This window comes from Gadus macrocephalus, chromosome 23 (assembly GCF_031168955.1).
Source record: "Gadus macrocephalus chromosome 23, ASM3116895v1".
NCBI classification, from domain to species: Eukaryota; Metazoa; Chordata; class Actinopteri; order Gadiformes; family Gadidae; genus Gadus; species Gadus macrocephalus.
The window spans coordinates 8,063,680-8,089,298 of NC_082404.1; the positions used below are offsets into that span (position 1 = coordinate 8,063,680).

General features: G+C 47.9%; 1 protein-coding gene across 3 annotated transcripts in view; it reads left to right on the forward strand.

Annotated features, from left to right (window-relative positions):
- The first annotated feature begins 972 nt into the window (after positions 1-972).
- Positions 973-25,619, forward strand: part of tmem108 (transmembrane protein 108) — a 36,326-nt gene continuing 11,679 nt past the window's right edge. The window contains exons 1-2 of one of the 3 annotated variants that reach the window (XM_060045858.1): positions 973-1,197; positions 22,720-22,803. In XM_060045858.1, the coding sequence (XP_059901841.1) occupies positions 22,764-22,803 (40 nt within the window). In that variant the 5' untranslated portion in view covers positions 973-1,197; positions 22,720-22,763. Of the gene's footprint in view, positions 1,198-3,924; positions 5,040-22,719; positions 22,804-25,619 lie in introns of those variants that run through there. The other 2 variants (XM_060045857.1, XM_060045856.1) reach the window with 2 other exon arrangements.

Here is a 25,619-nt window from a genome sequence, read left to right on the forward strand (position 1 = left end):
AGTTTGAGGAACAAATCCCGCCATAACTCTGATAAAACAACCTCCGTTGTATGATCGGTGGGAATATTAATAATCGGACTTCTCATGTGTAATGTTGAGCTGCCATCTGTGCTACGCTTATCTATGATCAGTTAAAATCAGCTGATGTAGCCTACACCTCGATCGTTATGAAACACCTGTTGAGTTTAAAGTCAAATCACCGGATATTTTAGCAGTTTACATTGGCTCGCTGTTAGCCGTTGAATAACACAGGTCGTTGCTATAGAAACGCTATGGTTTTACGTTCATTCATAAATGCTTGAGTGCTTATGAGTCTGCTTATGACCCCTTCAGGGGCCCCGGGTTTGAACCAGTGATCTATTCAAGTAGGCCCTATTTGACATACCATGTTATGATGTCAAATAGTCATATTTGACATCATGATGTCAAATAGTCATATTTGACATCATGTCTTGGGACCTCTTCAAGGACGAAATAATACTTGAGAATCACATTAACCTTATGGCCACCCGACACATTGATCCATCAGGAGGGGGGTCTGGTCTCCCGGGATGCCCATGACTGTTAATCCGCCCCAGATAACTGAGGACACAGATTTGAGAGAAGATCCCCAACTCTGCTTACTGTTGCAGCAATGTTCTCATTAATATTCCGCGGCCGTCCACTCGCCACGAAAAGCCCATAGTCATTTCGTGGGTGGCAGAGAGGCGATCCACGCGCCTCCTGCGCAACGCACCGTTCATAATTGTAGTTCACCTTTTTCTTTTTTATACCCACCGCCAACGCTACCGATTACACATTCTTACATCGGGTATAGTTCACAGACTTCCATCTGTCTAACGTGCAGATTACGAGGGAATGGGGGCGTAGAGAGAGAGAGAGAGAGAGAGAGAGAGAGAGAGAGAGAGAGAGAGAGAGAGAGAGAGAGAGAGAGAGAGAGAGAGAGAGAGAGAGAGAGAGGGGAGAGAGGGAGAGAGGGAGAGAGGGAGAGAGAGGTGGCGCCCGACACACCGTGCTGCCTCCCGGGGGATGCGGCCACGACTCGGTACAGTAGTTGGGCTTTCATTGGCTTGTGTTCCCAACTCGTGTGACGCTCGATCCTGACCCGGCGACATGTGTGGCGAAGGCGAACTGTGACACAGCGGCTTGCAGATTAAACGCGGAGTAGCCGACGTAACAGTGCACCTTGTCCAGCGGGTAAGTCGATCCGTTTACGTCCCTGTTTTAAGACCAGCTACTAACCAAACCAGGACTGGGGAATAAGAAAGCGTTTAGAGTGTATGTGGGGGGGATGTACAGCGTGACACGCCGCAACCATTTGTCTGTGACACGGTCATCTGTTTCTATGTACGATTTTCTCTTTCGTGCTGATGAATGATCATCAGCGTGATGAATGATCGACCGTTTCCCCCTTGCTTAACGTTTTCACACGAGTCATTCCCGGGTCGTAACTTTCCATTAAGTTGGTGCGTCGCATGGAATCCACCGGCGAGGGATCTCCAATGAAACACCTCGCCATACGGTGTGCTTCAGTATGAACTTCCAACTTAATGACAGTGATGTGTCGGACTGATCCACTGTAAAGACAGCGTATTAGCGTGCTCCCAGTTTCACTACGTTCTGGTAGGCTCATGATTTATTTGAATGTCATTTGTTTGGCAAAGTTGCTGAGCAAAACGCGGCATATCCCCAGTAATTTATTCTGCGTTGACTAGTTTTCATACGGTGGATCGTCCACGGGATCCCCTTCGTTTAGGAGTGTGTGTTTAAGCTACTGAACGAGACGAGGTGGTAGGCTACATTCATCATCAATGTGACTCCATGGCATGAATGAACCTGCTGTGTCGGAAAGAGACTTATTGCTTAGGCTGGCTTTTTTGTTATAGCAATGACCAGCTGTAGCCGTCCAATAGCAGGCCTAGACACTTCAATTTACAATCCAAATGAAAAAAAACAACTAAAAGTATAGCGTATTGTTTTGAATTAAAGTATATTGTATTATAAAAGTATCACATTTTCTGGTGGGGGGGGGGGGACAACTTTAGACAGGAGTGACCTAGTGTCCCAACTATCTCCACGGTTCAAGTGGGGGATTACTAAGCAACATGTGCGGAACAAAGCGCCGAATAGCGCACACACTTTAAAAACACTTAAGACCACCAAAAACCAGGCCGCCAAGCCCAAATACCTCTTTTCATTGGCCGGCCTGCTCTTTGTTTCCGCCAACATGGTGGACTGTAAAGTGCATAGCAAGTGCACATGCACACACATTGAACCTGCTGTCCATCCCACCCATTGTGGTCGGAATGTTTGGTTGCGCGCTCTCCGTCGAAACCCGCGCGCTCCTTTGTTCGGGGCCACAGTCTCCCCCTCCTCAAGCCCCCCCCCCCCCCCCCCCCCCCCTCTATGCCGTGCACGGGGAGGGGTCGGCTGGGGTTATTGACATCTGTGGCTGACGGCTTCCTTCGGGGTACGCCGACACGCTGCGATACGCTGAATGGGTATTAGCGGACATTAGTCAAAGCACTTGGAATTAATGATGTGTTCAGAATAGTGGTATGCTTTGGGCTGGAAGCTCATAGGGCAGCGGCGGAGAACCGATGATCTGCCCGAGGGCCACGTTCTGTCATCGCACATGATGAAAGGCTTGTTCGTTGATATTAGGTCGGTTTCGTGTAGATCCTTTTCAAAGGGTTAACTTGCTTCTATTTCGGATTAAATTATTCATCCTTATTTTTTTATCATCCTTAAGTTGTAGTGCCATTCTAATTATATTTTGCAGTTTGATTCCTAGTGGCAAACATAAATGGTTTTATGATGTTAGGGTTTGTATTACTTGGCTGTTGTCAAACCGTATAACTTGAATGCATAATTAATTGAGAGAAGCAACATTTCTAAATTATAAATGAATTGAGAGCTCCAGAAAATGCTTAAATTGACCAATCACAGCGCTTGTCTTGTCTGATGTGTCGTGCGGTATGATTGGACTGTTTCATCTCTGCAATGTAAGTGCCCGGAAGTTTACTTTGGAAAATGTTGGGAACGCCTTTGGAAAACCTTCAGATTGTATCGGCGTTCCCATCCCTGCAATAACTGGACCCGCCCAAACTGCCTTATCTTGTGGATGCGTTACCAGGAAACAGAGTTCTGCTCTTTAAGGTCCCCGTGCCGACCTGGGGTGAAGCCTGCCGCGATCGAGGCCCCAGGGCCCCATGGGATAGCGCTGGAAAGGAATGCGGCTTTAAAAGGTCCTTGGAGATCTCTCCTGCGGCCAGCTAAGTGTCCCTCATGACCGGTGGAGAATGGTACAGCTCCTTGTCCCCTCCCCAGAGTAAATACTCTGGGGTGGTCGTGTATTGCTGCACCGAGTTCAATCAGAACGCTTGTTGATGCTAAGGGTGTATTATGGTGTTGTAATTCGGGTTTTGGAGTACAGTATTGTGAGAAAGGATTGTGGTTTGTTTTTGTGGCGTCATGATGAACCTTTTTTGAAGGCTGTCTGTCTCTCAAGTCATCTCATGGCAGTAAAAGGCTGCTGAGACGCTGCATGGTACTATTCATTTAGCAAGCGCTTTTATAATCCATAGACTTGCAGTGAATTTAGATGACATTGAGGAGGAGGTAGACGCTGGCAGACGTCTCAGTTGAAAATGCAAAAACCAGCTGCAGCCATTGGGGATGGAACCCAGTACCTTCCAGCTAGCAGGCGAACTCCCACTAGGAGACTATCCTGCAGCCAAAAGTGTGGCACTACCACGATGAATAATTAGATAGCGATATGAACCCAGGTTACATAGAATAACCCTATTCTTACCAAACACAGCCTTATTGGAGGCCAGTCTAGCTGTCCTATACCAGCCAGGCCCTGGTCCAGTGCCCCCCCCCCCCCCCCCCCCCCCCCCCCCCCCCCGGGAGTAGACACTGTCCGGTGGAGGTCGAGGGTGGGCCCCTGACCCTCCCGGGCTCCTGGGAGGATGATTAACGCGGGGCCGAGACCCTCGGTGCGATAAGAGGGGGGGCGAGCGTCCCAGCAGCCGGAACCCGGTGTTTAGAGGGGGGATTCCTCCCATTCCTCCGAGCCAGCCATGCCACTCTGATCCCCCTCCCCGGCCCTGATGGGCCGGCCTCAGGGCCCGGAAGGACCCTGGGGGCCGCGCTCCATGGCCTGATAAGCACCTCCATGGCTGACGGGTCCCGGCAGTGGGTTACGTAACGGGACTTGATTAAAAAAAAATAAAGTGCTATTTTTCATTTTCTTAAGAAAAAGTGGAAATGTCCCAAAGCTATGTACCAAATGTACCAAATGATTTATTTAACATTAGGATAAATTATTGCTAAAATGTCAGTATTTGGGGGCTGATAACTAATGCTTATTAATTGTTCATTAATTTACCCATATTTTAGTGTTTTACCGTATTTACATATCTTTAGATATTAGGAATAGAAACCGACTAACTAAGGGAGTTTGGGAACACAGAGGTGATTATTCTGGGTAGATATTTTATTGGGGTCACTAATCCCTGGTGGATATCCCAGGTTTAGAGGATAACCACCAACACCGCGTGCCCCAAAAACCCCTCCGGACAACACACACATACACGTACACACACAGAATGTGCTAATCTGTGTGTTGATCTGTCTGGAACAAAGCCACACATTGCATCAACTCTATAAATGTACCTAAGAGACAGCGGGGGAAACTATTCCCATCTATTCCTTCTTATTCTCCTTGGTTGATAGAACCCAACCATGTTTTCAGAAACATGCTCATTTGACGCTTTGTCAACATAAAAATGGGTATAATCTCATACTTATTTTTGAATCTTGAAAACAGAATTAAACCCAATAAGTCCTCCTCCGACATTTTGTTGGCGTAAACATTTCCTGTTTTTTTTTCTCATTTATAAGTCCTCCATGTTAGAGCTTGACAGGCATTTCCATAGCGCTGTTCATTTGAAAACATGTTTGTGTTGTCAGTGATGGGGTTTCAAACTTGAATGTGGAAAGGCGACCAAAGCACTATGTCATCTACATGTGTGGTAAGTAAAACAGAAATTGCAGAATGGTAATTCAGTAATCAGTATTGGGTCTTAGACAGTGGATCCTAGGGCTGCAACTAACTATTAACATTGTGAACTAATGTTTTGATTATTTTCCACTCATTAATACATTGATACATTCGAGACAAGCAACCATCTTCTCTTTGTTTATTAACTTTGTTTTGCAAAATAAACTCTTGGTTAGCATGTATATATTGTAAATGTGTATTTTTAAATCCATGTTCTTAGAATTAAACACAACTCACGTTGGTTGGTTTGTTGGTCAACTGGTTTACAATTCTATGACTGATCTAGTGACCCGCAAAATGTTATCTTGCGACCCCAAAGGAGAACCCAACCCCCAGGTTGAGAACCACTAATGGGATTATAGGTTTGGGGTCCCCCCCCCCCCCCCTCCCCATCACCCTCAGGTTAGCCTGCAGGGTCATGTGACAGAGGGGGAACAATGCTGGCAGGTGTTGCCTAGTTGCTTATTATGGGATGTGATGCTTGAGGATTAAGATACAGGGACTGCAGTGGTCTACTGAGTCTTAGAAGACTGTGTACAAAGCTTGCTTGTGAGGCCTGTTTGTTTGTTTCTCAACTACTTCACAACTGTGTGTGTGTGTGTGTGTGTGTGTGTGTGTGTGTGTGTGTGTGTGTGTGTGTGTGTGTGTGTGTGTGTGTGTGTGTGTGTGTGTGTGTGTGTGTGTGTGTGTGTGTGTGTGTGTGTGTGTGTGTGTGTGTGTGTGTGTGTGGAGAAAGCCTTGATGGAGGTGAAGGGTTGAACTCTTGTTACCGTAGCAACTTCTCTCAGACACGTCTACTTCACTCTGCTAGCTTGAGCACCAGTTCCATCTCGCTGGCGTTCTCTGAGAACCCTAGAGATGCATTTGATGAATTCCTAACGTGTGGACTTTGTTTGACTTGTACAGTATGTATGCTTCATAGTTCAATAGTTGAATCACAAATACAAACACCGTGAGCAATCATTCCTATTAGATGAGTGTGTTTCACCTCTCTATACCCTTTAAACATACCATTGTTTAAAAGGCTTACCTTACCACACTACTGCAGATAGAGTTGAAAACATAGATTTTGGCTCTGTACAGGCTTTCGGTCCACACTAAAACTGCATTTTCTTCTGCAGAAAAAAAATAATTTTTGAAGGACGCCATCTCAAGTAGATCGGTTTCAAAATGCCAGTCTCCCGTTGTAGTGTGGCCGATAAAAGCAGAAGGTTTTGAAAACACAGGTGTGTGTGACATAACCTATACATCGGCGACTGGGGCAAGAGTTTTGGGCATTCGAGAAGGCACAAGCACCGCTAGTATGGATGCAAAACCTTGATTAAAAACATGTCGACATTCTACTAGCGGCATATGTGAAATTACTTCAACGGGGATGAACGGCGCAACACGTTCCCGTTATATCCTCTGACCTCCCGCGGATCATGGGAAACAGCGTGTCATCATCGAGTGACTGCAGGGACACCGCTGGCGCTTACGAGGCTATTGGCACCTTGTCACTCCCTGTTAGGAATTGCTTTGTATGAATGTAATCTCTCTGTCTCTGTCTCTGTCTCTGTCTCTGTCTTTCTTTTTTTTTTTTAACTGCTCTCGCTCTCTGACTCTCTTTCGCTGACTCTCATCTTTATCACTTTTGCCTCTATTGCTGTACCTTTTTCATAATTTGTCTTCTCTTTTGCACATTTTCTGTCCCTTTTCAGTCTCTCATTCTCTCTTTCCCTTTTATGCATTTCCAATCTATCAATCCTTCTTTGTTCCTTTCTTTTTTGAGTTTTTGCTACTTCAACCCACCTCTTTCTTTCTCCCTCCCCCTCTACCTCACCCCCCCCTCTCTGTATGTGTAGCTTTCTATCAGCCCCAGAAATTAATTTCCAGAGGTGTTGACAATAAAGGAAATAAGGCTGCAGCAATGGAAAAAAACGGATACAGAAAAATTACACTGTGCCATTTTACTTCGCCACTCGTGTGTGTGTGTGTGTCTGTGTGTGCATGCACGTGTGTGTGTGTGTGTCTGTGTGTTCAGATTGTGGGAAAGTGTGGGGTGGTTGTTGTGAGTCAGCTCATCTCCATGGAAACGGTGGCGTTTACCACCAGCGTGCTGTAAGGACTGTGGGCAGAGAGAAGAGATGCCACAAGCATCAACAAAATCACACACACACCCACACACACACACACACACACACACACACACACACACACACACACACACACACACACACACACACACACACACACACACACACACACACACACACACACACACACACACAACACACACACACACACACACACACACACAGCTGCTCTAAAGCCACAAGGGAGATTGGATAATGTGGTTGTTAGATTGTCAGAAAGGTACAGGTTCGATCCCCAATTTCTTCAGCCTGATCCACATCCAAACCCAGAATTAAACAGGCAGACCGGTCTGTCCTCCTGGTTTAGACTGCACAGACTCCACTCAAGGTGGGGTGGGGGAGAGGGAGAAAGGAGACTAGGAGAAGAAGAGAAGCCATAGGAAGGAGGAGAGAGGACGGAGAGAGGAGGTGCTAAAAAGAAGGAGAAGTGGAGGTAAAGAGAGTGGATGAGGGGGGAAGAGGAGGAGGGGGCAGGGAGTGATGGACAGAAGGACGGAGGAGGAGCAATAGGAAGGAGAAGAGGAGGAGAACCGGGGAGGAAAATAGAAGAGCCAGCAGAGAATCGATGAGAAGCGAGGGGAGGAGGAGAGAGAGGAGTGTGGTCTGGTGTTTGCTCTGAGGAGCGTCGGACGAGTTGGACGTAGCGGACAGGGAAAACACTGCAGTCGGTTGCAGTAAACTCTGGCTGTCAACGGCGTAGACGGCACTGATTTATGTCTCTCTCTCTCTCTCTCTCTCTCTCTCTCTCTCTCTCTCTCTCTCTCTCTCTCTCCTTGCCTCACGTTCTCTCTCTCTCTCTCCTTGCCTCACGTTCTCTCTCTCGGTTCTTGCCTCACGTTCTCACCTTTAACTCCCTCTCTGGCTTTGTCTCGCCCTCTCGCTCCATCTCTCAGTGTATGGCTCACCTTCCCCCCTCTCTCTCCCTCCCCCGTTCTGCGTAGTAATAGTGAGTTTCTGCATCTGCTGCCGTTGGAACTGGTCCATATGCGTCACCGTGTTTTTTGAGCACGCTGCACACCCGCATGCACCCACACAACATGCTCACATGCATGCATACAGAAACGCGTTGCTACAATTCAGTCACAGGCACACACCATTACACCCACTCACACTCACAAAGACACATGTGCACAAAACGCGCTCTCAGACAAACAAACAACTATGTACACACACACATTTGAGACACACATCATATTCCCAATAACAACGCAACGCACTATAACACTAACACAAATTGCGTCACCATGAAATACACCCAGCAGTGGTTGGCCGGTCGTGGAGCCAAGCGGTCTCCACGGTAACCAATGGAAGCCCTGTCAGTAAAAGTCAGGCCGTCTCCGGTCCATCCTTTGCTGACTGCTGCTATAATAGACCCTGCTGATCACCCCTGTTGTCCACGATCGAGAGACACTGATTCAATGATGGAGCGAGAGAGAGAGAGAGAGAGACGGACAGAGAGAGAGGGAGAGAGAGGAGAGAGAGAGAGAGACGGACAGAGAGAGAGAGAGAGAGAGACGGACAGAGAGAGAGGGAGAGAGAGAGAGAGAGAGAGAGAGAGAGAGAGAGACGGACAGAGAGAGAGAGAGAGAGAGAGAGAGAGAGACGGACAGAGAGAGAGGGAGAGAGAGAGAGAGAGAGAGAGAGAGAGAGAGAGAGGGGGAGAGAGAGAGAGACGGAAAGAGAGAGAGAGAGAGAGCGACAAGACTTCTGTCAAACTCGGGGAGAAACAAACTCCCCCCGGGGGGGGGGGGGGTTGACATTTAGCTCTCTAACGCTGAGCGGATCAGCGGAGCGCTGGCGGCTTTTTTGCTCGCATTCTCTGTGCTGATGTCTCTGGCCGCCGTCCATCTCCCATGATGCACTTCACCCGTACACACTGACCTGCGCAGCATGACATCAAAACACCATCTAGATTCTGATGAATCTAAAGGTGAATCTGGATTACGGTCTGGATGAAGAGTGGTTAGCCACAATTTTGGGATTTGTTACGATTAAGTGGGAGTGGCTTCTCATGAATTATAACAAGGACATTTTCACTAATGATGAGGATGTTGAAAACTGATCTACTCGCCTCACTACTCTACTCGCCTCACTACTCTACCACCTCACTACTCTACCACCTCACTACTCTACAACCTCACTGCTCTACCACCTCACTAATTACCACCTCACTGCTCTACCACCTCACTAATTACCACCATACTACTCTACCACCTCACTACTCTACCACCTCACTAATTACCACATCACTACTCTACCACCTCACCACTCTACCACCTCACTACTCTACCACCTCTCACTACTCTACCACCTCACTACTCTACCACCTCACTACTCTACCCCCTCTCACTACTCTACCACCTCACTACTCTACCACCTCTTACTACTCTAGGATCTCTCACTACTCTACCCACTCTCTCACTTATCCACCTCTATCGCAGTGTGATAGTGTTGGTATGTGTCTGTTTGTGCATGCTTGCATTGACCGCTCATGAATATTTTTTTTCCCTGAAATTTCTGAGTAAGTGTGTGTATGTCAAAATTCCTGGGCATGTAGTAGTGTGTGTGGTATTTGGCTGAGAATGGGGCAGCTGTTTACCTGCTCACTAATTGGTTGGTGAGTGATGACACTGGCAAACCACAGAGCTCAGTCCTTCACTAATTAAATGTCTATTAGCAAAACACAAACACAGCATTCACACACACACACACACACACACACACACACACACACACACCTGGACATGCACGTGCATACATATTCACACATACACACACATACGTGCATACACACACACCCACATACAAAAACAAACCCAAACACATACAATCCTCATGTGTCCTCTTGAGTGTAGATTAGGAGTCCCAAGGGGGGCGGGGCTAGTGTTAGCAATTAGCGTGCTGAGTGGGTGAGTTGATTGCTTCTTTATTTTCCCCCATAAGTGTCTGGGAGAGACGGGTGATGGATGCTGTGTCTTTGACAGTAATCCATACTCAAGCTCCTTAATAACACATCACAGTATTACTTAACGCCCACACCAGCTACGATGTTTACACTTTGCAGACTGAAAGATGTGGGTGGTTACTGCCAGATGATCCCTGGATCAAGGCTACCTTGATTCCAACGCCTTTCCTAGCAGGCGTCTAGCGGGTGTTGTGTAATTACCAAACACTAATATGCTAATGTCACGGTGAAGGCATCAGTCTGAGCCCTGGTAACCCGTCTTAGGGTGGCATTAAGAACAGAATGGGAGACCCACCGATTGGAGAATACTGTATAATTATTTAGATAATAAATCTACTGTGTATGGTTAAGTGATTTCATATATGAATGTAAAGTGTGAATTTATCTGGCTTGATATTTGAAACTTTGTTATTCCTTCTTGTTCACACACACACAAAAATACACTTGTAAGCGAGCACGCACACACTCACTCACTCACTCACTCACTCAATCATAGGAACACATACACTCGTATGCAAGCAAACACACACACACACACACACACACACACACACACACACACACACACACACACACACACACACACACACACACACACACACACACACACACACACACACACACACACACACACACACACACACACACACACACACATTCTCCTCATAATTACACTCTGATTTCACTTTGTAGGCTGTCATGTCCGTCTCAACACCCCACCTGATTGGCTGTGTGTTTCCCTGCTAGCAGGCCTTTGGGCGGGAAGCGGTCTGGCCGGAGATAACCTTCTGCGGCACGCGTGTCGCTCCGTACAGCTCTCCTTCTCAAACTAAATCCACCCCGGACTTGATTGACCCTCACTTTGAAATGTCAGACCTGTCCTGGCCCTGCCCCCCTCTCCCTCCAGGTACACCAACCACCACCGCCCCCTTCACCTTTCCTTTAGCCCCCCCCCCCCCCCCCCCCCCCCCCCCCAGCTCACGGCAGCCCTTTAATCAGGAATGCCCGCTAGAGCCCGAGGGTTAAAGGTCAACTCCATCCCGGCTCTGCCGGTACTGACCTTTTGTGTGGGTCAAACGCTCGCTCCTCAAGGAGACCTGGAATGTGCGCTGGCTAAACGATGTTCCCTGTGTCATTGGGCTGTTCAGTGTGATGTAGGCACCGAGGGATGGATTGAAACAGCATTCTTGCGTCAGTATTATGGCACGTTTCCAAGTCTAACACGGGGCAGGAAGCTTGAGTGGTCAGGGTGTTCTGGGTTCGATCCCCGATGTCTGCATAGTCAATTATAGGCGTCCTTCAACATGTTGCGCCCCTAACCCCTTCCTGCCCCTGAAGGCCCTGCTGTGTGTGTGGGTGGGTGTTGAGCTGCTGGGTGTGAGTCAGCCCTTCAGGCCGTTTTTCTTGCTCTGTTATCCCCATGATGTCGTCACGAACAGCGAGAGCAGAGTTTTTTTTGTGTGTGTGTTTTTTATTCCGTTCATTGTTCATTACTAGAGGTGGGAGCCGGAGTAGAGGGGCGGAGCTTACCAAACAATAGACCCCCACAACCTGCTTCCTCGTCTAGGCCCTAGCCCTCTCTCTTTTCTCTCCCCCTGCTCTCTCCCTCCCTCCCTCTCTTTCGCTTCCCCTCTTTCTTTTTCACTGTATCTCTCCTCCTCTATCCAGATTTTTTTCTCTCTCTCTCTGTCCCTCTCTATTCATCAATTCTCTCTCTCTCTCTCTGTCCATAGTCGCTCTCTCTTTCTGTCTCCGTCTCTCGGGGTCATTCCTAGTGGGGATTCTCTCTCTGCAGATGTTCAGCCTGTTCTGTCATCCTAGATAGGGTTGTGCAGGGCCTGCTCTCTCTAGTCAGGAAAACACCATACAACCCCCGCCACCCCCCCCCCCCCTCCCTCCCTCCCTCCACCCTCCTTCCTGCTCTTCCTGTGATTGTCACCAGACCACAGGTCCCATAAAGAGGTGTACTTCAAAATGTGTGAAGTAAAAACTTCCTGAAGTTTCTGTGTGTGCGCTTGTGTGTATGTATTCCTATGTGTGTTTCTATTCTTGTATTTTTGTGTGTGTGTGTGTGTGTGTGTGTGTGTGTGTGTGTGTGTGTGTGTGTGTGTGTGTGTGTGTGTGTGTGTGTGTGTGTGTGTGTGTGTGTGTGTGTGTGTGTGTGTGTGTGTGTGTGTGTGTGTTCGTATACATGTGTGTGTGTGTTCGAGTGTGTCTTCCTATACATGTGTCTATTCCTGTGTGTGTGTGTGTCGGTGTGTGTCTTCCTATACATGTGTCTATTCCTGTATGTTTAAGTTTGCGTGTCATTGTGTGTGTTTGTCTAATCCCGCATTCCTGCGTACGTCTGTAGCTGCATCGCTGTATGCGTAGCTCTTTATGAGTGCACGGCCTCAGGAAGTGCACAGACAGCGCGGACAGGCTTGTTATTTCCTGGTCATGCAGACCCTTTTGTTGGAACATGGAAGACATGCTTGCTGCGTCTACCTCACACACATTCCTCTGCGTCGCGCTTCCTGTCCAACCACCGGACGTGAGGGGAGCGCCTGATACCCCAGGCCCAGAGAATGGATGGGATTACAATGTGCTACTCCAACAGGAAGGCCTCGCCACGGCACCCTGTGTGCACGTTCTGGCTGCTCTGCCGCTCTGGCTTCAAGCCTCTTCCAAGTGTTGTGGTCGAAAGCGGAGGATATCCGTAATGACGACGGGACTCTGACTCAGCGCTACATCTGCCGCTGAGGAGCGAGCGATAACGTTTTGAGCCGACGTCAACAATTGTTGTCTTTTGCGTGTCTCCGCTCACGAGTGTGCTGCTAACCACGTGATCTATGGTCGATTCCCACCGAGTCCCTGTTCTGTGTGTCATTCCCTCTCTTCTCCCACCCTCTTTCCCGTCACTCTTCCCCCTCCTGTCTTTAAAAGAAGCCTGTACAATATATATTTGAAGAAATGTGGTTCCTTTGGTGATAATCGTCCATTGAACCAGGGCATCATCAAACCTCTGAACAAGAGCCACGCTGGTACCATGTAGGGCGGGTCTTTATCCTAATCCTGTCTGCGCGTCGCACCCGCAACCCTCCCTGTGTCGTCTGTGGTGTTGGTTTAGTAAAGGGGATTAGGCCTGTTTGGTAGGGTTACGCCATGGGTGTGTGGGTGTGGCCGTCTCCAAACTACTTATGTCCCTCCGGAGGACGGAGCTGGAGGTAGAGGACAGGGTCGTCCTCTGACGGGGTAGTCCTTCAGCGGACGCTTTGAACCCCTGCATCTTTAATCGGCGACACAGAAACCCTGCGGCGAGCGGCTAGAGCGCTTTCATGTCCGCCCGTGATACTCCCTCAGAATGCATTCATAATTTAGACAAACTGCTCGAGACTACAAAAACACATCCTGAAGAGCAGAGAGTTGATTTACGATGACCTCACGTTCAGAATAGTGTGGACACAAGGGTGTTTTGGTATTTTTGCGAACCCCTGCTGTCCATGGAGATTGTGTGACTCTGTGGTCGCATCCCAGGGAACTCATTCAACTTTACCAGGAGTGATTTTACTTGAAAGCGCATCATGGGTGACCAGCCAATGGTTGTTCCGCACACATCTGAGCAAGCTCCCGAAACATAATGGTTTACTATATTCACCTGCCAATGGGGCTGTTGGCCACGCAAGGTGGCTAGCAGGTCTTGCATGAGTGGATCCCATCAGTCTGACCTCCCAGCCATGTGTCTTATGTGGTGGAACGTGGGCATGGGCATCACCGATGCTTAACTGTTGTTTAACTGTTACTGGACCTGATGCGAGTGTTCTTCTCACCTGTATTTTTAGCTGTCTGGTTGTGATCGGCGTTCAACGGCAAGTGTGAAACGGTCCGACGTTCCCTCTCTCACCATGTGACAACACGCAGGTCTCAGAGTGTTAGACCGGTGGGACAACGCTGCCTGACTGACAGCGCCCGAGGAAGACACCGTTGCAACTGCTGTGTCATGCTCTCGTTCGGCGGCGTCCACAGGGCTGTTTGTCTCAATTGAGCGGTTCTGGAGACATGTCACATTCTACCGGCTCCCCGGGGAGATAAACAACCTTCCCCTCCATCTGTGTTGGGGGGGGGGGGGAGCTCCAGCGGAGCCGTCTGATTGGCTCAGAGTGGATACAGAGGCACACCTGGGTAGAGCTATCGCACTCAGTTTCTCACTGGGTAGAGCTATCCTTCTGTGTGTGTTTTGGTAAAAATGACATCGACTCACTCTGGCAGTAGGTGTCATCATGGGAATAGGTACTTTGTTTGTGTGAGCAGTGGGATGCAAAATAGTGTCTGAACATAGGGCTTTGGTGCCCTCGTATCCTGGTTTGTCGACAAAAATTCTTCCTACTTTTAAATTCAAAAGACGTTTAGCTTGAAGCCCTGAGCTGGCCTCCCCTGGTGAGCCCGAAGTAAATATGAGAGAAGAAAGAGGAAGAAGACGGCAAATCTGATCGGATCAAAGACCGGTGTCGTGGCTTCAAAAGTGGAGAGCAGAGGAGTAGAGATAGGGGAGATGAATGTGGGGCTAACCATCAAACCCTGCTGATAAGAGCCCATGTCACCAACGTCATTTAATGTCTAGATACACCTAGCCAGGGATTACATTCGCATGTAAGAAAAAGTATTCTTCTGTTATTCAAGTCAAAGTAAAAAAGTCCCCTCAGAAATTATTATTCTGGTAAGCAACCTCCGTTAAAAACCCCACTCAAGTTTGAGTATTAATACTATTAATTTAAGTATTAAGCAATCCTCTTCATTAAAACAATTTTTTTAAGAAAAGCGTAAGAACTCAAGCGAAAGTGTTGCATTTCCTTTGAACACTTCCCCCTTGTTGGCTTCCGACAGATGGAATTATTGAAAGGCATTCTTCAGAATTTCGTCTTGATTCTTGGAAGGCCCCAGAGTCACTGAACCTTAGACAACAGATCAAGCTGCCAGCCTCTGTCTCCTCCTCGTCACCATGACAACCAGCACATTCTGCTGATGAAAAACTGAAGCCTGCAACACGGCATGATTGATGAGGTCAGATAGCACCGTTCTTCCACAGCGGTGGTTCTCCCACGAGGACTCCGATTATGGGTTGTCATTAGTGCCCGGGTAGCGTGGCAGAGGCTACCTGCTAATGACAAAGCTAGCTCGTTATCAGCAGCTTAAGTCATATTGAGCGACAATGCTAGTGGATTGGTCCTCGGGGGGGCGGCAGTAGCTCAGGAGGTAGAGCGGGTTGGCTGGTAACCGCAAGGTTGCTAGTTTGATCCAGGGTTCCTCCTAGCTGAGTGTCGAGGTGACCCTGAGCGAGACGCCCAACCCTGACTGCTCCCGACGAGCTGGCTGTCGCCCTGCATGGTCGACTCCGCCGTCGGTGTGTGAATGTGTGCATGAATTGGTGAATGTCAGGCAATATTGTAAAGCGCTTTGGATAAAAGCGCTATATAAATGCAGTCCATTTACCATTCCTCTCGCAGAGGCTGGCCTGAAAGCGCTGGTGTGGTGTCTGGGTCTGGTCCGGGCTGGTGGGAGCTGGACTCTGAAGACCCAACCTGGCAGTGGGGTCCTGTCAGATGAGTCTCAAGGGGAAAGTCTGGTTGACTTATGATCTGATGGTTTGAGATTTAAAACCGAAAGGAATGGAGAATCCTGTTTATTGTCGTCCGAACTTTAACCCTGAGAATATTATGTTAACAAATTAACAAATGAGGATGAATTATTCATGTTGGTTTTTATACTGCCTCCGGCATATTTTGAAAGGGAAATAAAGGGTTTAAAGGACTTTTATTTTGTAAACAAGTCTGTGTTTGTTGAACTAAGGACTCCTGGGCTGCAGCCGGATCCCCAGGTGCTGGGGGGCGGAGTCCTGAGCCTCCTGCCCTGGCCTGTGGGGCTTCAATCCGAGGGTGGGGGGGGGGTCACTTCAGGACAACCCATTAGGGAAAGAGTAGTGAGGAGTAGTGGGTGGGTGGGGGGGGGGGGGGTACATTTACGACTGTGACAGTGGTGGCTCTGGAGACGAGCGGCGTGGCGATGCTCTGTCTCTGTACTCTGTCGCCCCAACGGAGGAGGCCGTCTCAAGCACCCCCCCCCCCCCAGACTGAAAACGGCACGCCTCTGTGTTGATGAGGTCGTATCTCCACTGGATGGCTGCGCAGTCGACCGTGTCTGACGTCTTAAATCAGTCGAAAGTTAGTGCACAATGTGGTGGCGCTCAGTGTTTGTGTACGTGTGTGTCCGTATTTGTTTTTAAACGTGTGTGTGTGTGTGTGTGCAGAATATCCCATCAATACACACAATTATTCTAGCATTAGACACCTATAAGAACCTTTACAAATAATATAATCATACATAAGTCGATATAAAGCAATTGGCTTCTTTTATATACTGAAGAAGATGACCTTTGAAAGTGTTTATGGATGTAAGCCCTAGGGATGCTAGCGATACATAACTAACAAGGTGATTGACAGATACACTGTGACTACCCAGCTAGCATCATGGCTAACAAGGTGATTGACAGATACACTGTGACTACCCAGCTAGCATCATGGCTAACAAGGTGATTGACAGATAGACTGGGCCTGATGACCTGTCGCCAGTCCTCACCTCAGCAGGAGGTGAACGGCATTGTGGGGCTACAGCGCCCTTTGTTAATGGCCTTTTAATGTGTTGCAGTGCGACAGGCAGGAGCCCCGAGCGGCGTGCTGTCACTGATTGATGACCCAAGACAGTCCGGTGGCTGCCTTAGCAACTGGTTCTGCTCAGGCAGCCATTTTGTTTCTGACAGCGCTAACTCACGCGGCGCAGTGCAGTGACTCAGCATTGCGTCTCAGAGTTCAGCCCATATGTTTGCTTTGGGGCAGGCAGGGGGAGCTTTCGTAAGGATACTTGGAAAGCTGTTCCGTCTTACTATAAATAGTGCAGAAGCAAGCTCTGGCTGCCTGCGTTTGATTTAAGCTTGTTGTTGCGTCAAATCGATAGTCGCAATCATTCAGCTGGGTTTGTTTGGGCCAATTAGGTGGGACCTGGCCTGGCCGCTGACTCACTGTGTCCAGGCAGATTAGTCGCAGGGATACGGAGACCTGATTACCACTGTTTCATAACAGGCTCGCTGCTCGTAATCCACCTGTTGCTGCGTTAAACAAGCTGATCTCTGTGTTTCGTCAGCGCATGGAACATGTAATGGGCCCCGTGAGCCAGGGCCTATCGACACACATCGGGGGGCCCCGTTGACTCATCATGCCGGCCCTCGTTACCGCCGGAACCGGAGTGATCGGACACTAGCGGGGAAGGGGGGGGGGGGGTGTTACCCTCTGGCTGCTACCACACCCCATGCTCGCTGGTTCTCATCACAAGAGGATCCAGGAGAATGAAAAGACAGGGGAGACCCCCTGCTGTGAGCGTTCCCAAGAGGTCAGGCTTGAAGAGCGGGGATTAAAGGAGACAGGCTTTAACAGAACTTCAAATGGAGCCCAAGTTTAGACTCTTGTTCGCTGATGTACTGGGAAAGAACCTGCTGATGTAACCGGCTTTGCACACGCAAAGCTTTCCTCACATCGAGGCGAGGGAGAACGGAGAATTTTGAATCTGTGTTTAAATCTCTGCCGCCCGCCCCAGACACCATTTGCAAACTTTGATCGAAGAAAAATACTTTTTGGGATGTTGAATATTCAATGAGAAGCTTGAGGCTCAAACGTTCAGATCACCGCTGAAACACTGTGGGCTTTGACAACTGGGAACATCGCATCGCTCCGTGCCGGAGAGGGCCTGATTACCTCTCAAACGTGTGGAAGAACAGAGAGAGGACAGCTATTGTTAGGGGAAAAGAACAGGCCGTGTCAGAGAGAGAGAGGTACAGGACTATCAGCCGGTCACAGAGACGCCCTGAGAGGCTGGTTATCAGCTGTCGATGAGAGCAGAGCACTGTGGCCCCCCCCCCGTTCTCCCACATCTCCACCCCCCCCCCCCCCCCCCCCTCTGGCTTTCTGTAGTGTATCCGGGCAGGAGGCCAGGCTCCAGCCCCCCCCCCCCCCCCCCCCCCCCCCAACCAGCCCACTCCTCCCCCCTCCAGGAGCAGAGAATACAGGGAAGTCCAGAATTAACAGCATTGTTGTCGAGTGAGTAGAATCGCAGGGGTGATGGATTTATTTCAAGGTGCCAAGCGTTGCTGGTGACCTTGTCTCTGGATTATAGTAAGGCACCGCCAACACCATCACCTCTTCACCACCATCACCACCATCGCCACATTCACCACCATCACCACCATCACCACCAACACATCACTTCTTCACCACATTCAACACCAACACCCTCACCATCACCACATCACCACCATCACCACATTCAGCACCACCAATATCCCCACATTCACCACATCACCGTCACCATATTCAGCATCACAACCACCACCACCACCACCATCACCACCCTCATCACCAACCCATTCACCACCATCACCACGTCACCACGTTCACCATCACCACGTTCACCATCACCACGTTCACCATCACCACGTTCACCACCAGCACCATCACCCATGTTCACCACATTTACCATCACCACGTTCACCATCACCACGTTCACCACCAGCACCACCACCATCACCACATTCACCACCACACCACCACTACCATCACCATATTCACCACCAGCATCACCACCACCACCACCAACATCTCCACCCCTTTCTACTATTACCACCATGTTAAACCCCACCCAGTACCTCCCCGTCACCAACATTGTCACCAGTCCCCCGACAAATCCCCTTAGAGACCCCAGACCTGGCTTCAATAGGGGCTGCGTTCTGCTTGCCGCCGTTCATGTTATCATTCCCGACGCGTCTTATTTTATGGAGGGGGACGGGGGCTCTTTCTTTAAGCCCCTGGATGTCCTTGTGAATAGACTCAAATATTATGTACTATTAGCGTTGCCATGGTGAATCTATCAGCCGGGTTTGCAGGGATTACCCAGGCGGCCCTGGTCTGTGTGGGTTTCTAAAGGCTCCGGTGTGACTGGAGCCCTGAGAACAGTGACAGCGTCTCCTTAGCAGCCTCGCCTCTCTACTCCTCACTTTAAAGGGACCTCATCCTACTTCTAGCTGTGATGTTGATGAACCATTACAAGCCGTGTCCAAATATTCCCTTATGTAACAGCAGCAGTGCGTTCCACCAGGTGTGTTTTGGATAGATCTGGGTGGATCGCTCCACACTGGTGAAGTTGCGTAAGGGTATATTTTGACATGGCTTGTGATGGTGAATCAACATCACAGCTAGAGGTAAAATGCAGCCTTATGTAACATCACCAGTGTGGAGTGTTCCACCCAGGTGTATGTTCGGAAAGAGCAGCCTGCCATTTATGGGTAAACCTTCTAGGATCTTTGGGAAACCATGACAACTCAAGTTGCTATGGTTTCTCCAAAACTCTAGACGGTTTCCCTGCTCAACTAACTTACCGATATTGCCACCAGATTACTCATGTCTTAATAAAGCGATTGGAAACAAGTGTTTGTTTGAGAGGAAGGGAGAGTGAATCATGTAAAAGTGAATACTGGAGTTCTGGATTTCTTGGTATTTTTGTTGCTGTGAATTATGGAATAGATCCAAAATGCGATGTGAAATGGGGGGGGGGGGGAAATGGGAGAGGAAGCAAATCAGCAGTTAGTCTTCCGAAGAGTCATCCTTCCTTCCATTAGCGGTGAGCAGGGCTCTTCAACTGTCATTATAGCTGCTGGCCCCGGCCTCCCGCCCTGTGGCCTAGCTGTGAAGGTGTGACGGCCTGTCATGTTGCATTATGGGAAACCTGGGCTGTGACTCAGCTGCTCTGCCGGAGGTCTGCCGGGAGCGGTCAGTGTGTGGACCTGTTATGTTGTTAAAAAACGCAGACACAACACAGGTACACACAAATACACAAAACGGGTACACGCACACATGCACAGATTCACTCAAAATAGATGCGTAGGCACATAAATGTGCGAAACGGGAATTTGCGGAGACACATGCATAAAGGCAGGTCAAACCAATATACGGACACACACACACACACACACACACACACACACACACACACACACACACACACACACACTCAAATTATGCAGGGACATTAATGTATATTATACATCTACACGGACACATAAAGAGGCATCTTGACCCAAATTCCTGCATTCACTTAAACCATGCTATAACACATACACTCATACACTTATATAAACAGACATATGCTCACACATAAAAACCCACCTACACCCTCATAGTATGAGGGTGGTTAAGGTTTGCAGTCGGCACACAGGCACACACACAAACAAACACACAAACATACAGGGCTAGATGTCACGTATGCACACACGCAAATAGAGATCCACTTCTTCCTTAATTTAACAACTCATTGTGTCAAAGTGAACGGGAAGTCTCTGAACAGTTGTATCTCTGTGCATTTTAACTTTGTTTATTCAAACACATGCTACAAGTGAATAGCTCATACATTTACATAAACAGACAGACATCTGCCTTCACACACATAAAAGCCCACCTACACCCTCATATTATTCAGAATTATTTTTTCCTGCGGAAAGCACCTCTTCCTTCGTCCTCCTGATCCATTTAGTAGTGCCTGCAGCACCATGACAACCCTACACCTCTAAATAAGAACAACTTTCCATTTGTTCACTTGCTTTAATGAACGATAGCAGTGAAATGACAATAATCACATAATCATAACATGTCATGAGCAGCTAAAAGTGCTGGTAGGTTTACATCCTAACAGAGTCATTAACTTCCTGTTCCGCTTTGTGCAACAAAATAGAGGACCGTAGTGCAAGGACCGTAGTGCAGTATTCCCTAACCTCTACACCTGTACAACCAGAGACCGGCTGCTGGTTTCAGTTAAGGTCACAGAGAACCAGTTCATACCATTATCAAACGGTACATGCACCTGTGAGAGCACAACCGGCCACCACAGGCCGGAATCAATGCTTTTATTATTTTTTCACAATCCAACAGCCACACGCCGAGTGTGGCTGCACCACATGCCGCCTGTGTTCCTGCTGTTACTGAATCAATGTGGGCGGGTAACGCACCCCCGATCGCCTCTGTATTAACTCACTAACACAGTTAGCGGTCGTCAAGCCGTGTCTGGTTTACATGCGCAGCCCCCTCCCCCCCCCACCCGCCGCACAACATCACAAGGGGCCGCATTCAGAGATGGGCTGGGGACACAGAGTACAGTGAACGAACCCAACGTTTTGAACAGAAGGAATCCAAGCTTTTGAACCTACTTTCAAAGCACAAGGAGAGCAGAGGCTTTTGAAACGAGGGATGCAAACAAACTATAATAATAATAATAATAATAATACATTTAATTTAGAGGCGCCTTTCAAGCCACCCAAGGTCACCTTACAGAGCATATAGTCATCATACATTTTTTAAAAAACAAGACATTGTGGAAAAAAAAAAAAATAATAATAAATAAACATAAGCAATAAGAAATAAATAAAACAAAAACAAGACAAAACAAAACGAAAATCTATGCACTATGCACAATGTTTCTAAACTATTAGAGTTCATTCTTGTGTTATGCAGTGTGTCTATACCAGAGAGACCTTGTGGTAGTTTGAAAGAACGTCTGTATTGTAGTCGACCTTTTATCATAGCATTGGATTGACTGAGATGCATCACTGCCATCTCTGTCTCCCTCTCTCCCTACCCCCCTCTCTCTCTCTCCATCTCCCTCTGACCATCCCATCATCTCTCTCTCTCTTGCCTCATCTCACCTCTCCTTCTTTGTCCTTCTACCTGCTGTACTCTGGTCAATGTTTAATGTCATTGAATCCGCTTGGCAAGCCTAGGCCACGCCCACTCCCTCCCAGACCCCGCCCACTTCACATCAGTTCCCGTGTACAGTCAATACACTGACGCCAGGTAACCAAGGGCAACCACGACAGTTCTTCCCTAGAAGTAAAATCTAATCCAATCCATTTTTCCGATGTTACGATTATGCGGGGCCAACGATGTTACAGACAACTCAGGTCCTGTTCTAATTGGCTGGTGCGACCTATGGTTTCCTGTGATTGGCTGGTGCGACCTATGGTTTCCTGTGATTGGCTGCAGGGTAATAAGGAGGCAGGTTTCCTGTGGACCTTCAGACCTCTAGCTGTTAGCATGTGTTGACCCAATCACTGCCTGTCACCCTGAAACACGAGCAGCATTACAATCTGACAGTTACCTGAGCCTCGGGACTCCTGTTACAGGGTGTCTGTTCATTTTGTTTGTCTCTCTGTCTCTGCCTTTCTATATATATTTAGTCAAATATAACAGAGCACTCGTTTCCTTGGGTTGTCTTTTTCGACTGTTGATCTGTTTTTAGTTGAGATTAATTGTTTGTATGATCACTCAATACATGCTAACTCTCTCTCTTTCTTTCTTTTCTCTTTCTTTCTTTTCTCTCTCTCTCTCTCTCTCTCTCTCTCTCTCTCTCTCTCTCTCTCTCTCTCTCTCTCTCTCTCTCTCTCTCTCTCTCTCTCTCTCTCTCTCTCTCTCTCTCTCTCTCAGAGAACCATGAGCACTTTGGAGGAGCAGACGGACCACATGATACCATGAAGTCAAGCCTGCAGGCCCTGAGCTCCTCGCTGCTGAGTGAGTACCGCTGCCTACCGCTCTGTTCGGGTCCGCTCCCTGGCGTAATAGAATCCAAATGGGACGGACTCCCAATGCGCAATCGGTGGACATGGCGGTGCTGTGTACCTCACTGGAGCGGTGGATGCAGGGGTGAACATTCGGTGTGTCAGGTCATGGGAGGGAGTAGGTCAGCGGTGACTGAATTACTGAATGTGCTTTCTGCCCAACCTGTGCTATCGCACCAAAGTCAACACCCCTCATTTGGCAACAGATCACGACCTCTGTAAACCTGAGTCAACCATATATTATTTCTATATTTTTGTTTTTGTTTTTGATTCAATCACATGCTCTGTAAAGAAAGAGGTGTCGCCTTGTTAGCAATTTATAGAATAGTAGAATAGTGTTCCCCCCTAAATTGTGCCAATTGGGATGTGAAGTGAAGTCTTCACTGTGCTCGAACCCTTAAACCCAGATCCTTTAAACTGGGAGTCAAACAGCCTGTTCCCTCTGCTATCCTGCTATCCAGCACCATGCACGTGTGTGGTGGTGAATTGGAGGTTTCATCTGTAAAGGGCTTTTTGTATCCATAGTGGTTAGAAATGCAGTCTATATATATCGTCTGTCTTATTCAGGGCTTGGTTAGTCTAGTGGGATTTGTTAGTCTAGTGATCACCATGGAGATGGTAAAATCTGTGTATCCATTCCTTATCTGAATATTGTATTGTTTATTGATCCCTCCACGCCACAGGTTGAAAACAGTCATAACGCTATAGGTGGTTGAACCAAGATAGACGCTAAACCTTACCCTGGTCCTTCATAACCATCTTCCCTCCATCATGTCCAATCACAAAGGAGCATTTCATCATGCGTTTTTCAGGGATAAGATGACCCATCGTTGGGAGCTGTAGTTTAGAGCGTTAGCTTAGCATGTTACTCCCTTTTTTTATTCATAATGACAATTCAATAACCTTCATTTCCATACTAAAGAACCAGAGACAGCTTGACGACCGCTAACTGTGTTAGTGAGTTAATACCGAGGCGATCGGGGGTGCGTTACCCGCCCGCATTGATTCAGTAACAGCAGGAACTCAGGCGGCATGTGGTGGAGCAACACTCGGCGTTGGGCTGGTGGATTGTGGGGAAACAAAAGCATTGATTCCCTGTTGATAATGGTATGAACTGGTTTCTCTGTGACCATAACTGAAACCAGCAGCCGGTCTCTGGTTGTACAGGTGTAGAGGTTAGGGGTTGTCATGGTGCTGCAGGCACAACTAAACGGATCAGGAGGACGACGGAAGAGGTGCTTTCAGCAGCAAATGCTTCCAAAATAATTCTGCATATATAAGAGGGTGTAGGTTTGTTTTTATAGCTTTGCTGACATATGTCTGTTTATGTGTATGAGCTATGTGCTCGTAGCGTGTGTTTAAATACATAAGTTAAAATACACAAAGATACAACTGCTTTAGTCAGACTTCCCTTTCTGTTCGACACAATGAGTTGTTAAAAAAGGGAAGAAGTTTGATTTGTGTATGTGCATACGTCTAGCCCTGTGTGTGTGCGTGTGTGTGTGTGCGTGCGCTCCTTCTCTCATGGCTTCATCAGTAAACACCACCATGTTGTCCTGCTGTTAGCTGGGAGCTACGCCCTCCAGCTTGTTCTGCTCCCGGGGGGCCGACACTGCCACTGCCACCCCACCACTAACACTTATCTTGGGAACAATGAAACATGTCTAAGGATTTTAGCCAGCTTTCTAATTAACATTCTCGGCTCACATGATTACAAGGACTGCTGGGTAATTGTGTTGTTTGTGCTGTTTTTTTTTCATTTGAATCTCATTTAAAACACATCAGGCGATCCTTCCAGGAATCCACAACTTTAAATCAAACATTGAAAGATACACATACATAAAAAACATTTTCGGAACAGTAAATACCGCCAACAAAGCCAACCGACTGTCTCACAGATTCAGACTCTGGACTGTTTTAGCATTCTTGTATAAATAATATTGAAAATTGTCATTCTTATTTTTGTTACTCTTCTGGGACTTTATCCATACTTTAAAATGTCTTTTATATTGATAAATAGATCTATTCTTTTGCCTGATGTTATTATGACTCAATTTGCAAAGATGACTAAACTACCCATCAAATCTAATTTAGCCAGCCTTCATAGAAGACATGCATTCCAAAGGACATAGAGGCTAAATGTGGGTGATGTTGTTGAGACTTTATGTCCTAGAAGAGCTGGCTGGCTGTCACTGGCGTGGACGGTAGGAAGGTTAGCAGCCTACTTCCTGTTTAATGTTTCTACTTCCTGTGGGATCGCCATGTGAGGCGCAGGCTTTCATATTATGCAGCTTCCCTTATACATTATTGCGCGATAGTCACAATCCTCTCTCGCTCTCGCGCTCGCTCTTCTCTCTCTCTCCTCTCTCTCTCGCTCTCTCTCTCTCTCTCTCTCTCGTCTCTCTCTCTCTCTCTCTCTCTCGTCTCTCTCTTCTCTCTCTCTCTCTCTCTCTCTCTCTCTCGTCTCTCTCTCTTCTCCTCTCTCTCTCTCTCTTTCCCCATCACTCACTTTCTACCTCTTTCTTTGCCTTGTTCCATGTTTCTGACTTCCTTTCTATGGCTGTGTTTTTTCCATCACTCTCTCTTTCCTCTCTCTCCTTCTCCCTCTCCAGTCTCTCCCATTGTCTCTCCCTCATCTCTGCCTCAGTGTCTCTCTCAGCTGATAAACACTGTCGTCACGCCCAACGTTAGCCAAGCCTTTGAACAGGAAGGAGTTATCCCTCCGTAGCGATAGCTTCTGCTCTTATCTCCGGGCTTACGTCTGTTGCC